The following is a 19941-nucleotide window of genomic DNA, read 5'->3' on the forward strand; positions in this document are numbered from 1 at the left end:
TACCTTGCCTAGGTAAAATGGCTACAGAGAATCAGGCTACAGCATTATATGGCCCCTAAAGCACTGCCTGCTGTATATTCTGGTTTTGAGGACTTAAAAAGGGGGACAGTGGTTGCTTTTATTTCCTTGCTTCCTTGCAAGTTATTCTCCTTCATCCCCATGCTTCATTTTACTATTTTTTATTATGAAGGACAGCTACTGAGCACCAGCTGAAGCTTAAATGGTTGAAGAAAAAAAAAAACAACCCAAACATCTGTATTATAACAGGAGTTGGTGGCATGCAGCAGGAAAAAGTGCAACAATGCAATAACAACAAAAAATTAATCCTGTTGCTGTGGAGTCAGCACACAGCATGAAAGGAAAACAGCAGCTCTTGCCATCAGTCAACAGCTACCTCTTCAGTTCATTAAAAGGCACCACAGAAAAGCCTGAAAGACAGCGTGTCCTCTACTTTGAAATCCAAACAGCATCTTTGGGATATCAGGGGGAGGAGAAGAAAAATATACTCAGAAAACAGGAGAATACGCAAAGAGAGGTAAAAGAAAAGATCACGATAAGCAGTACAGTGATTTACTGCACTAGTATCTATAGAAGCTAGCTGCATATCTCGATTAAAAAAAAAATAGTTAGATGTCTTTTCCGCAGCAGCCACCGTTAGAAACGTCTTTCTGACCTTAACTGCTTACTTTCCCTTAGAGCTATGTACTCCCACTGAAGTCAAAAGGGGCTGAGCAAGTACAGGAGTAGCAAGCATATATCTGGCCTAATGTGGTTTCATCTCTGCAAGTGAGCCCTGCTCAGAGTGACAGAGCAGAAAGGTCAGGCTCCTGCAGGGACATTATCAGCACATACCCATGGGGCTCTAGGCAGTAATTTCTTTATAAGTGCCTACATACAACCACAAGTCCCATTTTCCGGGGCACCAAAGTTAAGCACCAAGGGTTAAAAAGAGATATCTAATCACATTAGGGGTTGCAGTTTAGACTCAATAAGGAAAATCTCTAGAGGCTGGTACAAACAACTGCTGCTAGCTCTCTGTCAAGGGAGTGAGCCAATGCAAACGCAGATCCCAATTCTATCTGGCTTTACAAAAGAGCGCAACAAAAGCATTTGTACAAAACTACCATTTTTAGTACAACAGATGCTGCTTCTTGCAAGCAAAGCTAAAACAACATGCTTGCAGCAAGCTTTCTAAACAAGGTCTGTGGGAAGAGAGGACATATGTTTTTAATAACATCTTATAAACATTTACAGGAAGCAGCAGCTACATTCCATATAAAGGCATTTGGTGTATTTTGTGCAGCATGGTGTGAGGGAGTAGGAGGGGAGCCTCAGTACAGATAATTAATTTCTTTATATTGAATGCTTACACAAATCCACAACAAAAGGTTTTCAGGGCCTCTGCTGCTGCTCTGCATATAAATACACTCACATGTAAGGGTCTATAACAATATGTGGTACAAAGTATGCAATATGCTTTGTTTTTACCATTTAGGGTTTGATCACTTAGCTGTAAAAGCCAACCTTGAGTTGCACATTGGAAAAGAAGCATCGCAACACAGCACAGTTAACTATACCAGCACCAAACTGCAGTGCAACGAAGTCAGTAGACATCACCAACTGCTGCTGAATATAGCCAGGCATCTTTCCAGTGAGCAACAGCAAACGATGGCTGCTATGATTCCAGGATGGTGAATTACCTTCAAAATGCCATCCAGCACAAGTGTTTTGTCCTATTTGCTGAGGGAAGGTAAAATGACCTTTTGAGAGCAAGACTTCTCATAAGCTGCTTCAAACAGACTTCCAGCTTCACCTGCCAGTGATTTTCAAAGTCTCTTGTCTAACACAAAGATGCCACATATATTTAGATCAAATTACAGCTTGAAAATAATTGCTCATCTTTTCTGAGCCCAAACTTGTAAAGCACATCAGGTATGTATGTCAATTCTAGTGTATTAAATTCAATTCAAATCATGACATAAGCAGACAAACAGCCTTTCCACTTCAAGAATTTGCTGCTAGTACAACAAGAATTTCCTGGCTAGTATTTTACAGAAAAAAAAACAAACAACCCCAAAACAAATCCCAGAGAAGCAGTAAGCAACAGCAACAAAGCAGCCAGGCCTATTACACCACTGAGATTTAGTGTTTCAGTGTGGAGGGAGCTTTTAGGACCCTTCCCAGACTTGCTTGGTCTGAAGTTGCTTTGCTGGTCCGCTAACGGCCATCTGCCTAGCAACTGCCTGAGCAGAGACAACACAGTCATTTTCAGGTAGTCACAAAGACACATCTAATTGAAATAGATGAAGATGTCCAGTTTTAGTCTAAAAGAAACACTCTCATTCAGATAACTGCATCTGACATACAGCTTGTACTTAGAGTGAGATTGTCCCCATGCCCATCAGTATTAAGGGCTATAATTTCAAACAGATTACCTACAAAAGTCAGTCCAAAAAGACACTAAGTCCCCGCTATTCCCACTGATGACACACTTCCCACTTGAACAGGTACTAAACATCGCTTATCATCCCTGGGTATTGTCACTATAAAGTAGAGTTTCTCATTGCTCTGTGTGAAGGAGAGAGTTCTAGGCAGGGTTTCCAATTTAAACCAGTATTTATCAATAAATGCCTGCAGGACACAGTACAGTGGAGTGCTATGAATAAACAATGAGAACAGCTCAGAAGTTGGGACTGCTCAGTTTTAAGTTCTGTGAAGTCTCAGAAAAAAATCAATTGCACTTATGAGAACGATCACAATCCCAGAAGGAGAATATACCGAGTACCTGGGGTGTGCTTAAAGCAGCAAGAGGAGTTAACACACTGCGCAGGCTCAGGATGGGGTTTGCAAGTAATCACCACTCTGGTGTCTCGGAATTATCTTTTCCAAATGTTCACTGGGGGCTGTGCACATACTGAGCTGAAAGCAAATGTGATGATTCTCAGTCCAATTCAAAATGTTTAGCAAATGATACAAAAATTACTGGACAGACTTAGAAAGCAACTCTTAAGCCTCATCTTTCACATCACCATAACACAGCAGCACATCAATTATTGGTGGAGGTAACAGTTCTATCTGAAGCTGCTATCCCTTTATGCCAAAATAATTAACATCTTTGGGAAGGGGGGAAACAAGTATAAAAGGACATATTGTACTGCCTACTCCAACAGATTTGTTTGTTTTCAGACTGAAGAAGGATTGCTGTTAAACACTGCAAGCTCGTCATGTTTTGTGAAAGCAGATGGGGCTGCTTTTTTTTTTCCTTCCTTTTGTAAATCCTGGACTGCAACTCCAATCCCAACGGGAAATCACATTAAACTGGACAAATGTTTCTGCACTTCTCTGAACCTTGGGACAGTTCTCCAAGTTTTGCATCTATTCTCCAATAAGAAAGGATGCACACAGGAATCAACTACAGAATGGTTTGCCCATTTTTTTCTTTAAAAAACCACCAAAAAAAAGAAAAACAAGACTGTAACTCTTACTCCCCTCTCAGATAAACTAAAGCTGTAACACAGCTGACACAGATCAGCCATTACCTGAAAAAAAACCACCAAAAACCCAAAACCCCAAAACAGAGGGCTTTCAAATAGAGCTACTAACCCAGCGGCATAAACTGTCCCAGTTTTGCCCCTCTTTAGCGGACTCCTTTTAAACTCTCACACCCACTTTTCTGATTAAACTCTCCCAGGAATTAAAGGGGGGGTGGAATAAAGGTAAGAGTTAAACAGTGAAACAGTGTATAAAAACAAAGTGCTAATTACTTGTCTTTTAACTACTGACACATCGTATTTCACTGCACATTACAGAGAGGTTTAAATTAATGCTAACATTAACAGCAAACTATTACTTACTATTTCCTTAAGCTGAACTTCTTAATGTCTAACTGTCAGAGTAGTTAAAGATTCATAAACACTATGTAGTAATTCATCTGCCCATTACTTTCATCAGCATCAACCCAAGAGTTTCCTTTTCCTCATTTTCTCTTCTCCTTTCCCCACAAGCCAAGTATTCTCCATGTGAAAGCAACCTGCAAGAAAACTGAGAATGAAGGGCCAATCCACTTACTTTACATTCAGAAACCAGGAAACAGCCTTAATGGCCGAGAAAAAGAATTCCTTAAAAAGCTACTGGATAGCCATATTCCTACAGAAAGGCCACTCTGTGCCTTGATGCTCCCTACCAAAAAAGAGCAGGCTCTGACCATACATACCTGTTGGTATACATGGTTTTTGGTCTCATAACAATCACTAACTTTTAGACAAACCTCCTCACTTAATTCCCAGTAATTACTTCACGATTCCTGATGACACTGCATTTGAGGAAGTGAACCTCCACTTATCTAGAGAAAAGCTGCACTTTACCTGTGCTGTAAAACTCTAATTCCCTGCAGTTTTAACACATCTGCATCATGTTCTTAATGAACAGTCTGGAAGCAGAATTACACCTCCTGTGTTACTCACATGGACAATTTAGTACTTGAATTCCATTTGGATACCAGAAGCACGGTCCCAAGGAGGACAAGTCTGGGCAGTACACTGCCCCCTGCACAGCTAGTCATCATCAAGGCCGATATTAGAGTGAGCTGCATTAGTAGTTTACTTTGCAAATTTTCAAAGCAAAAGGTGAAACCAGGGCAACAAAACCTGGAAGTAACCCAGTTACAAGTGACAAAACATTGGAAACATACAGTGCTTTTCAGCATGCAACACAATGCCTGCAAATACAAAAGGAACAAACACTTTCAACAAGGAAAATAGCAGCATGCTACATAATCTGAGTGGGTAAATATGCACTATTACACGGTAGATAAGCCTGTAATTTTAAGAGGTCACTTTCCAAGGCAGTTGTGTTCCAGAAGTCAAAAGACTTTCTACATGACAGGTCCTCTGGAAAATCCAAGTGACACTTTCTAAAAGCAAGAACAAAAAAAGAAAAGTCTTGTCTGTCTGCCTCTTCTTGTCCTGGATGGCCTAAACTCAGGTACTATTTTACTGTGCAAGTTGCAGACATTACTTGCATTAAGAAAGATAAAAATACTTGCCATGGATTTTCTGAGCTTCCGGGTCATCCACACTGATAGCAATTATCTTCCAATCTGTCTCTCCTTCATCAACAAAAGCTAAAGCACCCAAGACCTTCACCTGAATGATCTCGCCAGAAGAACGAATCTGAAACAGAACATAATCTCAAAGACTCGGAAAACACTGCATAAAACTTCTCTTTTACCTTACAGACAAAAGTAGTTTTACTGCATTTTTGACCAACAGCTAACAGAACTGCAAGATAGATCTGTAAACACAGTGCACATCTATCATTGCTATTCTTCAACCCTCAATTCTCCAGCCAGCATTTAAGTAGACAACACAAGCTACAAACTTCTTCCTTCTCTCCCACCCTACTTCCCCCACACCTTCTTGACCTTCACCCCAAACTGATAAAAGTATCTCATATTCATTGTTTAACTCCTTCCTTCCTTGTGACTCTCTACTTTCTCAGCTCTTGCTCTTAATCTATCTCTTGCTGTTCCTTCCTCTACACCCCAACATACACAAACACAGCCCTTTCCCAGAAATATAAGCACAACTCTCTTGAATTTCCTTGGGAACCTCCCTACCAGCTAATATTCCCTTTGTAACTCTTTCTGGATCCCTTGAAATTCAGCTTTAGGGTCTCTTCCTCAAATAAAGCCAGCTTCACTTAGGTCACCAATTAAATTTCCGCTTACCTGAAATGTCCCAAGAGATACCTCTTCCAAACTCATCCCTTTCATAACCCTGTCTTTGATACCATGGAGGATTGCTCCATTCTCTGCTGTCTCCAAAATTTTCTTTCAGTGACCTTCTCCCCTATACCTACTGATAAGAGTTTGCTGCACCTCTTCTTCATCCACACACTCTGTATCTCATAACTCTGCAACACTTGCAACAGGTTTCTGTCTTCTCCTCTAGAGAAGGAGCATCTAATTCTGTTTGCTCCCATGAGAAAAAAATCAAACCTACCTCCTTTGTGGGTCTAATCTTGTCATTCTATATGCATGACGCTGCCATACTTCCTTATATTTCAGAAACCTATTTCTAGCTCCAGTAGCACTAACGAGGCAAAGAGAACGAAATCTTTTCCTTCCCCAAAAAGCTTACCCCTCCTCCTCTTTCACCCAAAACTCACTGTACACAGAACTTCAGGGTGGTATTCTCTTATTTTCTCTTTTATCCACTACACAGACTTTATCTAATCTTGGGTTTTTTTCACCTTTTTAAAAATCCACCACTTCACAGAATCACAGAACGTTAGGGATTGGAAGGGACCTCAAAAGATCATCCAGTCCAATCCCCCTGCCGGAGCAGGAACACCTAGATGAGGTTGCACAGGAAGGCGTCCAGGCGGGTTTTGAATGTCTCCAGAGAAGGAGACTCCACAACCTCTCTGGGCAGCCTGGTCCAGTGCTCTGTCACCCTCACTGAGAAGAAGTTTCTTCTCAAATTTAAGTGGAACCTCCTGTGTTCCAGCTTGTGCCCATTACCCCTTGTCCTATCACTGTTTGTCACCGAGAAGAGCCTGGTTCCATCCTCGTGACACTCACCCTTTAAATATTTATAAACATGAATGAGGTCTCCCCTCAGTCTCCTCTTCTGCAAACTAAAGAGACCCAGCTCCCTCAGCCGCTCCTCATAAGGGAGATGCTCCACTCCCTTGATCATCTTTGTAGCCCTACGCTGGACTCTCTCCAGCAGTTCCCTGTCCTTCTTGAACTGAGGGGCCCAGAACTTTTGTCATCTCCTGAGACTATTATCATCTTTTCTTGTTTCCAACTACCATTCTCTTCCAAACGTTTTTACCAAATTACTAAATTAACTTTAATAAATTAATCCTGATAAACACAAACCTTTGAACCTATTTCACAAACATCAATAGGATCATTATCTCCACAACATCCTGTGTCATTATCTGTATGGTTTGGATCTTCCCAGGTCTGACAAAGGAAAGAGAATTATGAGTTACCAGCTGATCTGCAATTACAACTTGTCTAACTACTAAAGTACTAAGATTAATAAAAACACCAATAAAAACATCAGCTTTCTGAGAACAGGCTTGCTCAATGAAAAAAGAACGAACAAACAGCCAATGGACTGACATTGAGTAACTCATCCTCATGCTCAGGACAAGTAAGAATACTGAGGACACAGTAACAAAAATACTAACTGCACCCATCACTCTGACACACCTTATCAATCTGCAGTTATTAAGGCATCAGAGGACCCCGAATATGTATTTTTCTGGTTACTGGTGGTTGTGGGATTACGCTAGGACATCCTGCAATTACATTCTTCTTATACTATTTAAATACCACGGCACTAACGTAAGTTGCTTTCAAAAACATCTAGGCTTTGAGCTAACCAAGCTCCTAGATATGGATTTGTCAGCACTCAGCTTTTTAAAGTGTATATATTTAGGTATGAAGTATTTCTGAGTATTTTGAGATGTGCACATTTCCAAGGGCAACTCATAGCTTAAGACCAAAGAAACTTCTTCAGGAGGCAAGTCCAAATTCCTTGAAATTCATTGCTATACTCCAGCACCTTCCTGGTATCTCCTCTTCAGGGATCGAATACATAAGCATATTTTCAGGAGTAAACTTTCATTGCTTATGCATTTAAATGTAGAAAAAAATAAATTCCGCTTTTCTAGCTGCATCATATTCTTCAGTACTGATTTAAGTTCAACGTGTTATTCACAGAAAAGAAAAAAAGTTTAAAACTTTTCATTACAGTCAAAATTTCAGCCATTAGTTGGGCTTTTTCAAGGCTCAAAATTCTGAATGTGTCATAGTAAGTAAAAGTCTCACAGTTCAGAGAAAAGTTAACTAAGGCAGCTGAGGTTTAATCTAAAAAAGAACAGCCCTTGTGTTCCTCTTCTTAAAGATATTAAGAAATCTCAATTAAAATTTATGCTGCAGTACATGCAAATCTTAAATTAGTTTTTTTTTTTAAATGTCTTGTTTAAGTAGAAGAGGGTTACTTGACAAAGTATTCTCAGATGGCAGACCATGACAGTTGAGTTCTGTCACTACAGTAGAGACACGCAAAGATTCGAGACTTCTTGATCATTTAATTCCTTACTGAAATACAGCACATATTTACACCCACATCCAAATTCTGATCAAAATTTACAGTCACAATAAAGCTCAACATAAAAAAAAAAATCTAATTTACAAATGTATCAGAGAGACACATCCCTCTTGCAACTGATTTGCATTCAGGCAGTACCCAAGATTTACAAGGCAATTTACACAGAAGACAGAAAATTTTCACCATTATAACAAAAATGTTACCTGTGGGAGGGCACCATAATTCCATATATAACCCTTGTGAGGGAAGATATTTGCCACATATCGAAGCTTGCCTTTCTTTATATCTTGTTTAATGGGATTCAACGGCTCCTCAGTGGCAATCTACAGGGAGAGAAAGAGAACGAATGAATGGTAAAATGAAAAGCAATTCATTCTGTACCCAACCAGTTAGAAAGATCCATCTGGGAGCACGTGCTTGTGGTTTGAGTAGTATTGAAAGTATGATGGCCTCACTCTAATTCTCAAGGGTCACGTTCAAAAAGCAGCTTATTAAGGTTTTAAATAATGTTGTGAAGTATGCAAGGAAAAAATGAATCTAGAAGAGAAAGTCATAAATTTATAAGGAGACTGTCACGGTCTAACAAGTCCTGAAAGAAACTTACGTTAGAAGCTCTTGCACTTTATGACACAAGTTCAACAGACATGCAATTGGTGGCACGAGTTCTGACAACAGGGGCTTTGACAGCAACAGGGGAAACATTCCATCTTCTCCTCACCCTCTGTTCACTGCTCTCCTGTTGCATACATCCCTTCTCTCCACCACCTCAGCATACAAATCACAGAATGGTAGGGATCGGGAGGGACCTCTGGAGATGAATTAGTTCAACTCCCCCACCAAAGCAGGTTCACCTACAGCAGGTCACACAGGAACATGTCCAGGCAGATTTTTGAATGTCTCCAGAAAAGGAGACTCCACAGCCTCTCTGCGCAGCCTGGTCTAGTGCTCTGTCACCCCCACAGTAAAGAGGTTTTTCCTCATGTTCAGATGAAACCTTCTGTGTTCCAGTTTAAGCCCGCTGCCCCTTGTCCTGTTGCAGGGCACCACTGAGAAGAGTCCAGCCTCATCCCCTTGACACCAATGTAGATATTTAGAGGCATTAATAAGACCACCTCTCAGTCTCCTCTTCTCCAGGCTAAACAGATCCAGGTCTCTCAGCCTTTGCTCATAAGAGAGATGCTCCAGTCCCCTCATCAGCTTCGTAACCCTCTGCTAGAATCTCTCCAGTATTTCCACATCTTTCTGAACCAGGGAGCCCAGAGCTCGAGACAGTACTCCAGATGTAGTCTCACTAGGGCAGAGTAGAAGGGGAGGACAACCTCCCTTGACCTGCTGAAAAACACGCTCTTCTTAATGCACCCCAGGATACCACTGGTCTTCTTGACCATGAGGGCACATTGCAGGCTCATCATCCACCAAGACTCCCAGGTCCTTCTCCACAAAAGAGATTTCCAGCAGGTCACCCCCTACCCTATACTGGTGCACCTCCCTAGGTGCAGGACCTTACACTTGCCTTTGTCGAACTTCGCTAGGTTCCTCTCTGCCCAGCTCTCCAGCCTGTCTCAGTCTTACACAGCCTTTTGGTGTATCAGCCACTCCTTCCAGTTTTGTACCATCCACAAACTTGCTGAGGGTCCACTCTGTTCCTTCCTCCAGGTCACTGATGACTATACCGAACAAGACTGGACCCAGTCCTGACCCCACTGCTAGCCACAGGCCTCCAGCTAGACTCTGCACCACTGATCACAACTCTCTGAGCTCTGCCAATCCGACAGTTCTCAATCTACCTCACTATCCACACATCTACCCCACACTTCCTAAGCTTATCTGTGAGGATGTTCTGAGAGACAGTATCAAAAGCCTTGCTAAAGTCAAGGAAGACACACCATCGTAAAAGGTTATCAGATTGGTCAAGCATGATTCCCCCTTGGTGAATCCATGTTGACTGCTCCTGATAAGATCCTTTTCCTCCATGTGCTTAGAAAGGACACCCAGAATGAGCAGTTCCATCACCTTTCTAGGGATGGAGGTGAGGCTGACAGGCCTGTAGTTTCCCAGGTCCTCCTCCTTGTCTTTTTTGAAGACTGGGGTGACACCGGCTTTCCCCCAGTTCTCAGGCACCTCTCCTGTTCTCCATGACTTTTCAAATGATGAAAAGTGGCTTAGCAACAGCATCTGCCAGCTCCCTCAGCACTCATGGGTGCATCCGATCGGTTCCCATGGATGTGTGGGTTATGAGCTTACCTAAATAATCTCCAACCCAAACCTCCTTGACCAAGGGAAAGTCCTCCTTACTCCAGACTTTCTCTCTTGCCTCCAGGATCTGAGATTCTCGAGGACCAGCCTCAGCAGTACAGATTGAAGCAAAGAAGGCAGTCACCCCACCTTCTCTGTATCCTCCATCACCAGGGCACCCACCTCATTCAGCAATGGGCCCACATTTTCCCTAGTTTTCCTTTTGCTATTATATTTATTATACTACTTATACTTGAAGCAGCCCTTCCTGTTGCCCTTGATGTCCTTTGCCAGACTTAATTCCAAGTGGGCCTTAGCCTTCCTTCGTTGCATCCCTGTATCCTCTGACACCATTCCTATATTCCTGTATATTCCACATTCTGTGAACTTCCTTCTTCCATTTCAGTTTTTCTAGAAGCTCCATGCTTATCCAAAGATTTAAAAGGAGGTCTCCTGCCTCCTTTGCTTGATTTCTTACTCACAGGGATGTACCGATCTTGAGGATTGAGGTGGTGCTTGAATACTAACCAGGTCTCTTGGATCCCCCCTACCTTCCAGAGCCCTCATCTATGGGATTCCTTCAAGCACGTATCTCAAGAGGCCAAATTTAGCTCTCCTGAAGTCCAGGGCTGCAATCCTACTTGTTGCTGTGCTTCTTCCACACAGGATACTGAACTCTGCCATCTCATGGTCACTGCAGCCAAGGCTGCTCCCAACCTTCACATCTCCAAACAGACCTTCTTTGTCTGTTAGTACAAATGCTTTTTAGAAAGGATAAGTGCTCACCTGTGAAAGGGATACAAAACTAGAATCTCAACACTTTCTAATCGCAAGGCAAGTGTCTGTATGCACAACTTCAAATTATTATTTTAAGAGAGAAAATTTTATGTGTAAAGAGCAATCCACACTGTTTAAACTGACTACTGGAAGCCACTGCATTGTCATAATTTTCATATACCTATATAATCAAGGTATTTTTTCTAATTACCTCCATTTTTGCATTTGTCCAACGAGGCACTTCTACAATCATATTAAACAGGACCTAAAACAAAAAGCAATGATAGAACTGAAAATAAAATCCACTTAGCAATTAGTATTTTACAGTAAATTTTCTCCTGTGTCTTCAGCAGCAATATACATCACATCCCTCTTACAGCTGCTTTTATGTTAAATAAAATTAATCTAGTTCCACACCATGAGGAGTTCATCTCCTCTCCCCATCTCACCCTATTGACAACATGAAAAACTACAAGTAGTGGAAATCCACATGATGTTTCTTATTGCCATATTAGTATTAGTCTTCAAAAAATGTTCAGAAAGTCCCCAGAATGGTTTATCACAAGGCACTGGTTCAGCCTACTAGTCAAAGAGGACTGGACATTTCCAAAGGACAGAGTTAGCTTCCCTCAAGCACTAGAAAGGACGTTTTCGCTTTTTCCCCTGAAGATTTGTTTCTTCAGACCCTCCTCTTTTGCTTCATTAATAAAAAAAAAATAATCCATGCAAATGCAACAACCACTGACATTTCTGAATCTCAGTCAAATCTGGTTGAAGTAAGGCAAAATGAATCCAAAAGCAATAGCAGAGGAAGGACACAGATACCTCATGTTTACGTTAGCCTTCTTCCTAATAAAAACAAAGTGAAAGTTTTTATAAGAAAGGGAGTATGGTAGGAATAAACCTAAAGCATGTAAACTTTTATGTTTTTGAAAGAAAAGTAATCTACACTCTTCTTACTGAGAAGGTTAAAGTGACATTTGCTATAAGGTTTCTTCTTCTAAAGCTGTCAGAGTTAAGCACTATCAAGGAGTAGAGTATAAACTGAAATGGATGACTAGACCAAACTACCCAGCAATGCCTACAATCTATTTTCTCCTAGGTTACTAAAATAACTCCAAAATATCACATTGCCTGGGACACTTCTTCAAATAAAACTTGCACTGGTATTAAAAACCACAACAGTTCAGAAAGCACAAAGTAAGTTTTTGCAGAAATTTGTAGGAAAAAAAAAGGTATGAAGACAAACTGAAGACTTGTACTGACTTTTTAACTACACTGCAGTTAAGGCTCCAGTATTTGTATTTTTGCTGCTTGTATCCTGCAGCTGCAACAAACAAAAAACATTTCTAGGGTCAATGCCACAGTCTGATTAAAGTAATTCCAAGTAATTCCAATGGTTCTGTGATCAACTCCTCCCAGACAAACCTGGAATGTGGAAAGCAAGAAAGCAAAGGAAAATCCCAACTGTCACTCAGCACTTCTCCCATGAGATCACAAGCTATGCACAATCCAGACAGCAAAGTCCCAGCAAACTTAAATTAATTTTGCCAACCGTAAGTACTGTGCCCATACTGCAATCAGTGGCTTGTCAGATGGAATAATTTTTCTCAATCTGGTCATAGCAAAAATAAAACAAGGAGGAGAGGGGAAGAGAAAGGTGCTTCAGGTCAGGTTCATAAAGTACACCTTATGTATATAAGAATGGCTGAAACAGAGAAGTAATCAGAAAGAGAGCTCAAAGATTTCAACACTAAGGAAGCAGACAGAAGAAAACAATATGCATGCAGCAGCAGGTAAGGGAAGGGTTGGAAGAGAGCCAAATAAAGTCTGCACATCCATCTGGGAAGCACTTGGAAAAAAAGAAATGCACAGCATGAAAGCCAGTGCTGACAAGAAAGTCGGAGGGAACTGCCAAGCAGGTCAAAGAATTGTCTTTACTGGTAGCTACTGGCAGAAAACTTACAAACTACTCCTGGAATTATACACGATGTCTTCCCCTCCACCACAACGCTGTATTTTCTGTTGTATACATGTCTCTGCATGCGTTCCTGACCGTGTTTAATACACTGGCTTCAGTAACCTGTAAATCTTGGTTTTGAGCGTTAATTGGCCAAGAGTCATTCCAGGTCCTCACCAAAACAGCTCTCAGGGCTGGACAACAACTGGACTGAAATGACTGCAGTGCTGCTTTCAAAAACAAAAAACTACTTGGACTGCACTCAAGTCTAAGACCAGGTCTTTATAATTTGTGGTATCAGTCAAATGTGAATTGTCAAGATTCTTAAATGTGACAGCCTGACAGATTAATTTGTATGCAAAAAAATCCCCGAAAGTATTCTCTCTAATGCTAAGCTGTCACAGACATTTACAAGAGATTAATAACTTCATGCAGTGCTTACAGTCAAAAATAAAAAGTTTTATTTATAGGGCAATCACAAATGTGCACAGCGGTGAGACAGGATTCACTGGTGTGGAAAGGAGAGCACATATTAGATAGTTTGACAGATACAAAGAGAGAAGTATACTCCTGGCTTTTTAGGGGTTTTTTTCCTTCTTTTTCCTATCTTGTTTCCCTCCTTGCCTAAATAGACCCAGGAATTCTTCCATCACTCTTGTCTTCCCAGATAAAGAACCTATTCCTTTTGACCACTTGCATGCTCTTCCCCAGCCCTTGCTGCAAAACCATCCCTGCCTCAGCTCCAAACAGAAATGCAAGTGTCAGACACCACCTGTTCCCAGATTACCATCTGCATATGCCATTCAGTGGTTAGTTTTGGATGGTGGAATGCAGCTGGTAATTTGACATTTTTATCTTTATTTTAAATCAGTAAAACAAAAAATTCCACCTCACCACACCCCCAAGTGAGCACTTCTACCTCAAGCAATGGTGAGACTGTTTCAGCAGCCCATTTGACACACCTTCCAATGACAGAAAAAGAAAACTTCTCTCATGAAATGAAAACTATTGCTTTGCAAATTTTACCACTGAACTGCCTTAGTGTGACAGCAGTCAACTGGGCTGCCTATGAAATCACTGCATGCTGCAGTCCAGACTGAAACCCTCTCTGCCACTCCACAACAGCAGACCACAGCAGGCCAGATGGAGCAGTTCCTGCAGGGCAGTCTCCTGCCAGCTCTGCTGGCTGAGTGTTTCTTCAGGACAGTCTGCTGGAGCATGCAAGGAAAGACGAGGAAACAGTTTCCTGGATTCTGAAAAAGGGACAGAACCCATCTGTGAGAGGAAGCGAACTGACAGAGCCCAGAGGGACTTTCAACCCAGGGCATTACGTAGCTTGTTTGACTTGGGGTTAATGTGAACACTAGACAGACATTTGTACTTATGCTCTATTATACCTTGAAGAGGTGATTTGGAGGGGGGGGACGGACGGGCGAATACTACTGGTTGCTCAACACAGAGAAGTCAAAATTGCATTTCCTAATTCCTAAAACCGAATATGAAAATCAGCAGAAAGTGACATCAGAAGGAACAAACAGTACGTATAAATGATATCCTTTATTCCAAAGAACTACGTGCCAAGTACATTACATGGGAACTCACGTAGGATGTAAATAAGTGCTTGCTTTATCAGGGTGTTTTCTTTAACACTGCTTGGCAACTTACTGTGTTCCATTTCAGCTGAACATAATTTTTAACGTATCATATTGTTTTTGCCGAGACAAGCAAAAATGTCTCTCTATTGCACAAAGAATAGGAACAGTTTTTGTTTTTTTTTAAATAACTACAAAAAGATAAAAAATATACAAATATATTTCAACATATTCATGCGGCAAGCGTTGAGAAAAGCAAGGAAAATACAGACTGCTGTAGTCGGGTAAACTGCAAGTCAGCATTCTCTCCACTAAGACCAATGGCCAAAAATAACTGCTAACTCTGGCTGTACAGATTCTTATAGAAGATAACTCAGGGACTGATCAAGCTTTATTATTACAGACCCAAATATCACAGGAAGAGGGAAAAAAAAAACCAAACCACCACATTCCTGACACTATTTTACAACCTGCCCTTATGGACTCCCATACACCCTTCTCAGAAACAATTCTTCCTTACCTAACTTTCCCTTTCTTGTTCAACTATTTCCTTTCCCAGTCTTCCCAAGTTCCTTAGCTGGTGCATTTGTGGAGTGAGTTTTGAATAGTAATGATTTTGCCCAAGGGTTGCAACACTTAATGCTCAGCTCTGAAGGTTCAGCTAATTAGACGCAGAAGTGGAGCAACCTATGCAAAGCAAGGAAAGTGACAAGAGAGTTCAGAGAGGAACAGAAACTCAGTCTAATTTCATAAAATGACAAACATCACCACTTTTTAAGGCCTGATTGGCACTCACCATCACCCTTGCATGACGGGGAAAAGAGATATGCTAAAGCTTACAATTACTTTAGTCATTCTTACAGTAGAGTGCTTTAAAAAAATCTGAAAGCATTAGAGGAAGCATTTCGGGGCTGCTGACCCTTCCTCACTGAGAGGCTCTGAGCTCACAAGACAGAAAGATGAAAAAGCAGCTATCATTTCCATTTCTTTTCTGTCTGCTCATTTGCAATCTTGCAGAGATTCTCATGAACTATCAACTGAATGTGGCAGCAGGCACCTGAGGACTAACGAGAATGAAAAAGAGGAGCTGCAGTCCAGCAGCAGTGTGAACAAAAGATGATGTTTAAAAGAAAAAAAAAGGAAAAAAAACCACAAAGGAAAAAAAGACAAGGAAAATAAGGACTGTCATGAAATACACCTAGAAATAAATGGAGAGGGGCTTGCTTATAAAATGACTACCCAAATTATAAGCATTCCTAATGCAACGCTTGCTACAAGTTATTTGCCAATAAAAACAACAAACCAGATGTCAGCAACATCTGGAGACCAAATATACTGTATCTAAATGAGAAGTCAATGGGACTTTTCCAATATAAATTAACATGCCACATAGCAAAAAAGGAACGCAGTGCCCAGCATAAACACAAAGTGCCTGCAGCCTCTTCATAGTGTACTTCCCTCACAGTGAAAAAGGAATCACAAACACTACCTAAGTTTTTATCCATGAGTACCCCAAAAGGGGCATTTTCTAGCAAACCAGTTACTGGACACATTCACCTGCAAAACTACTCAATGTACAACCATGACATGAATGAAAATGAAACACTGACTTTCTCAAGTTTAAGGAGCCATTTATCTTAAGTTAAGCTTGATCAAATCACTGATAAAACTTTCTCAGTAAACTCTGCTCCAGTAGATTTTAACTGGACCACTGAGTGAAGATTACTCTTATTCTCGGTATTTGGTAATCTACAAGAACACAAAGCAAGGCTTGCAGCTATCAGACACCTCCACAGAAAAAGGCTGGGCAAGTTCAAGTATCAGGATGAAAGCTGCACTGACAATCTAAAATTTGGAACACCCAAATCCTTGAACACACATAATGAACATGCTACAGTCCAGAGCACATATACTGAAAAAACGTCTAACATGGCCAAGGGCTACAGAGGCTGTAGTTGAGGCAGAATACAAAGTCAGTACAAAGTTTGCAGCTGTACTGCATGGGAAATGACGACAGCTTTTGCTTTTCCTTTCCCATGAAACATACTGACTTTATCGTAAGGCAACTCTGACACCAGTTTGGAACACTGTTCCAAGCACAAGGCCCTCTATCAGATCACCTATTCAGTATGACCACTCTGATGACCCCTAATACATGACCTTACTAGCTAGTTTATCAGAAGCTTTTTCCTGACAGAAGCAACTCAGCTGAAGTCCACAAGGGCATTCCAGCACTCTGCAGCCCACAGGACACAACGAAAAAAAAGCTGTCTTGTTTCCTTCTTGTGGGTATCTGCAAGTTAGAGGACTATAATCTCTACAAGCTTGGACAGATTCCTTACCAAGTCCAACATTTTATATAAAACTTTGTATTCAAGAACACCTGAGTCCTCTGAATGAGATGACACGTGAATACTCTACCAAAGACATACAATGACAATAAGATTAAAAACCCTTTCACTACAGCAGGGATGCAACATGTCACACTTGTCTTGAAAAGAAAATTATGACCTCTTCAAACCTTCTTCCTGCTAGACATGGAAGACCATACTCAACAATCAGACCTTGACAGTTTTGACTGTAACCACAGTGGGAACATCCACTCTTCCAGACAGAGATGTGAAACTTTTGATACCTTTCACAGAGATTTACTTGGGCAGGACTGAATTTCAAGTGCTTGCAATGCTTAAGACAAAGCAGAGGTTCACATTGCAAGCTGATAGTAATTTTGAGACTGAAGCTGAGTATTATTTCTCTCAGCATAGTTTCTCCCTCAAAATAACTTCTCTCTAGTCTTCAACTCGCAAAAAAACACCCATGAAAGCAAAAATCAGTTGTCAACAGTGGCTGAAAAGTTAAATTTAACTGAGACTGGGAAGGTTTGAAATGTTTCAAGAAATGGCTGCACTATGGAGAACAGTTCATAGAGAAACACCACAGCGCTCCCCTTACAAGCCGAGACTGTAAAACAGCTAATAGAGACTTGTACGATGTGCATACCCCTATCTCATGAATGCTGAAAGATGAAACTCCTCTATTTTGAGACCTTCTTTTCTGGCATTAGGAATGCCAAGAACAATTTAAAGTAGATTAGACAGATTGAGAAGACTAAGGCAGAATTATCTACATTTTCTATAGCTAAACTGTCATCTGATGCACACCAGTTCAGCATAATTTAACATACTCTTAAAAGAGTTTGCTCTTGTCGAGAGTAACAAACAATTGCCACCCTAAAAGCACAAGTTTTAGGCTCCACTGTGTTTCCAGGGCAAGAGGAACTATCACCTTTGAATTCTGGCCAAATTCAGTGCAATGATCAACTGAACACCAGGTATCAATAGTAGCCTTTGCATCCGTAAAGAGCAAGGAGTACAGTTCTTCAAAGGTCTTCAAAAATCGGTACATGGCACTAAATTCTTCATTTTCCCTTTAACCCATGATGAATCATAGAATCATAGCTATGGTTTCCTTACATACAAGCACATAGGGATGCATTTCTCACCAAGTCAAGGTGAGGAAAGCCCAGTGTAAGAAGAAACTGCTTTCCTGAGCACAAAGCTCTATTTTCTCTCTTCTCCCCAGCTCCTAAAGATGATGATGAAAAAGGGTTTTCTAAATTATTTGCATTTTCACACTTCGCTATCTAAGTAAAGACCAAGCATGTTTGTTTGCTTACTTGCATTGGAAGCCCACAAAGACTGGAACACACATTTGCCTTTGCTCATTTTCTGTAGCTTTATTAAACCCCAGTTCAGAGCTCTTACAGCAGGAGAGATGTGAAGCAGCTCTGAAGTCTGCACTGACCCAGGAAGCAAGACCTGCTCAGCCCCACTGACATGTTTTCTCCTCCACTCCACAGGCTGATCCAGAGATCAGAAAAAGGGTACTAGAAATGTGGTTTTCAAAAAGCTATCATGCTTACTGCTACACAGACAAATGCAGTTCTGAACAGTTTCAGACACTGCATGAAACAGGCTTTGTGCCTTCACAGCTGACAGGCATTGTCATGGTATTAATACACAGGTAAAAAACAGAATACTTGACTTCCAGTAAGAGCACTAATTAAAAATTCATGCTGCAAGACAATGGTTTTTGAGAAAGGCAACTGGCTACTGTACTCTTTCTCCTCAACAACTCGTCTTTCAAGCATGATTCTATGTCTAAATAGTACATAAATGGGCATCAGGCAACAGAAATCTAAAAAGCGTTACCTAGGTATTGCAGCTTGAATGAACCACAGGGCAAAAGGAGAGAAAATACATAGTGTAGGACTGCGTGGGGACTGTTGTACAGTAGAACCATCAGTGCACCACACACCAGTTACAAAACTATGAGAACCCAGGCAGTTAGGATAGTTCTTTCACATCGGATGGTTAGTTACAGTTTTGCAATATGACTGGCCAGATAGAAGATAAGGGTCGGGATGCACATCCACACACACCATGACAACACATAGCCTTAAAGCATAGTTTGTTTCATTTTTTTCTTTCACTTTCTTCTACTAAGTTTTAGATACTCCTACGCCAGGGAAAGCACTGCAAAAAACAAACAAAACCAAAAAAACTACATTTAGGAAAAGATAGTTGCATAAACAAATCTTGTTTCACCAAAAAAGCCTGAGCAGACCTTCCATGTTTCTTCTGGGCTTCTGTTAGGCTTAATTTCAGTGCTGAACCATTAGCAGATGTGATTTTTCTCTCTTTAGGCTTCGCAGATGAGTAGAGAAAACAACATACCCTCAGTTCTAAAAAGCAGATACTAAGACTATTTTCTGTGCTAACATTCTTAGGATTTCTGAAGTTTTGTATATATACCAAAGATTACTCACAGTCAGAACATAATGAATATTTCATTAACAGAGGTTTTACTGCAAATGTTTCTGAATGCAATAGCAAAAAAGATAACATATCTACGCTGCAATAGTCATAATGAACCTTACAAAGAGTGGCATAAAAGTATTTCCCTTTGAAAACATCTTGATGAATAAAAGAATGCTGACATTTCTGGCCCGTTCAAAGAGGAGAATATTAAATCCCTTTAAGCCTTCTCCTCCTAAAAGACTTGCATTTGAAGATATGTCAACTATACTCAGTGAGAGCAAGTACACTTTGCAGAATAGCGCAGTGATGTTGGAAAGGAAATAGAGGGAATAGTTAAAAAAAACAAACGAACGAAACACCTTAGCAGTACCTCAGTTCCAGTAGTCTTCGACCTCTTTGCAGGAATCTCTTTATCCTGTAGGGAATAG

General features: G+C 40.8%; 1 protein-coding gene across 1 annotated transcript in view; it reads right to left on the reverse strand.

The window, feature by feature from the left end:
* The window catches only part of LOC104537490 (inorganic pyrophosphatase 2, mitochondrial-like), a gene marked incomplete at both ends in the record, with an annotated part of 26276 nt that overhangs the window by 4591 nt on the left and 1744 nt on the right, over positions 1-19941 (reverse strand). Inside the window, 5 exons of the mRNA XM_010180391.1 lie at positions 5045-5171; positions 6887-6973; positions 8333-8452; positions 11353-11406; positions 19884-19928. Coding sequence (XP_010178693.1) covers positions 5045-5171; positions 6887-6973; positions 8333-8452; positions 11353-11406; positions 19884-19928 — 433 coding nt within the window. The remainder of the gene's footprint in view (positions 1-5044; positions 5172-6886; positions 6974-8332; positions 8453-11352; positions 11407-19883; positions 19929-19941) is intronic.

Source organism: Mesitornis unicolor, unplaced genomic scaffold (genome assembly GCF_000695765.1).
Source record: "Mesitornis unicolor isolate BGI_N332 unplaced genomic scaffold, ASM69576v1 scaffold6683, whole genome shotgun sequence".
Taxonomy (NCBI): Eukaryota; Metazoa; Chordata; class Aves; order Mesitornithiformes; family Mesitornithidae; genus Mesitornis; species Mesitornis unicolor.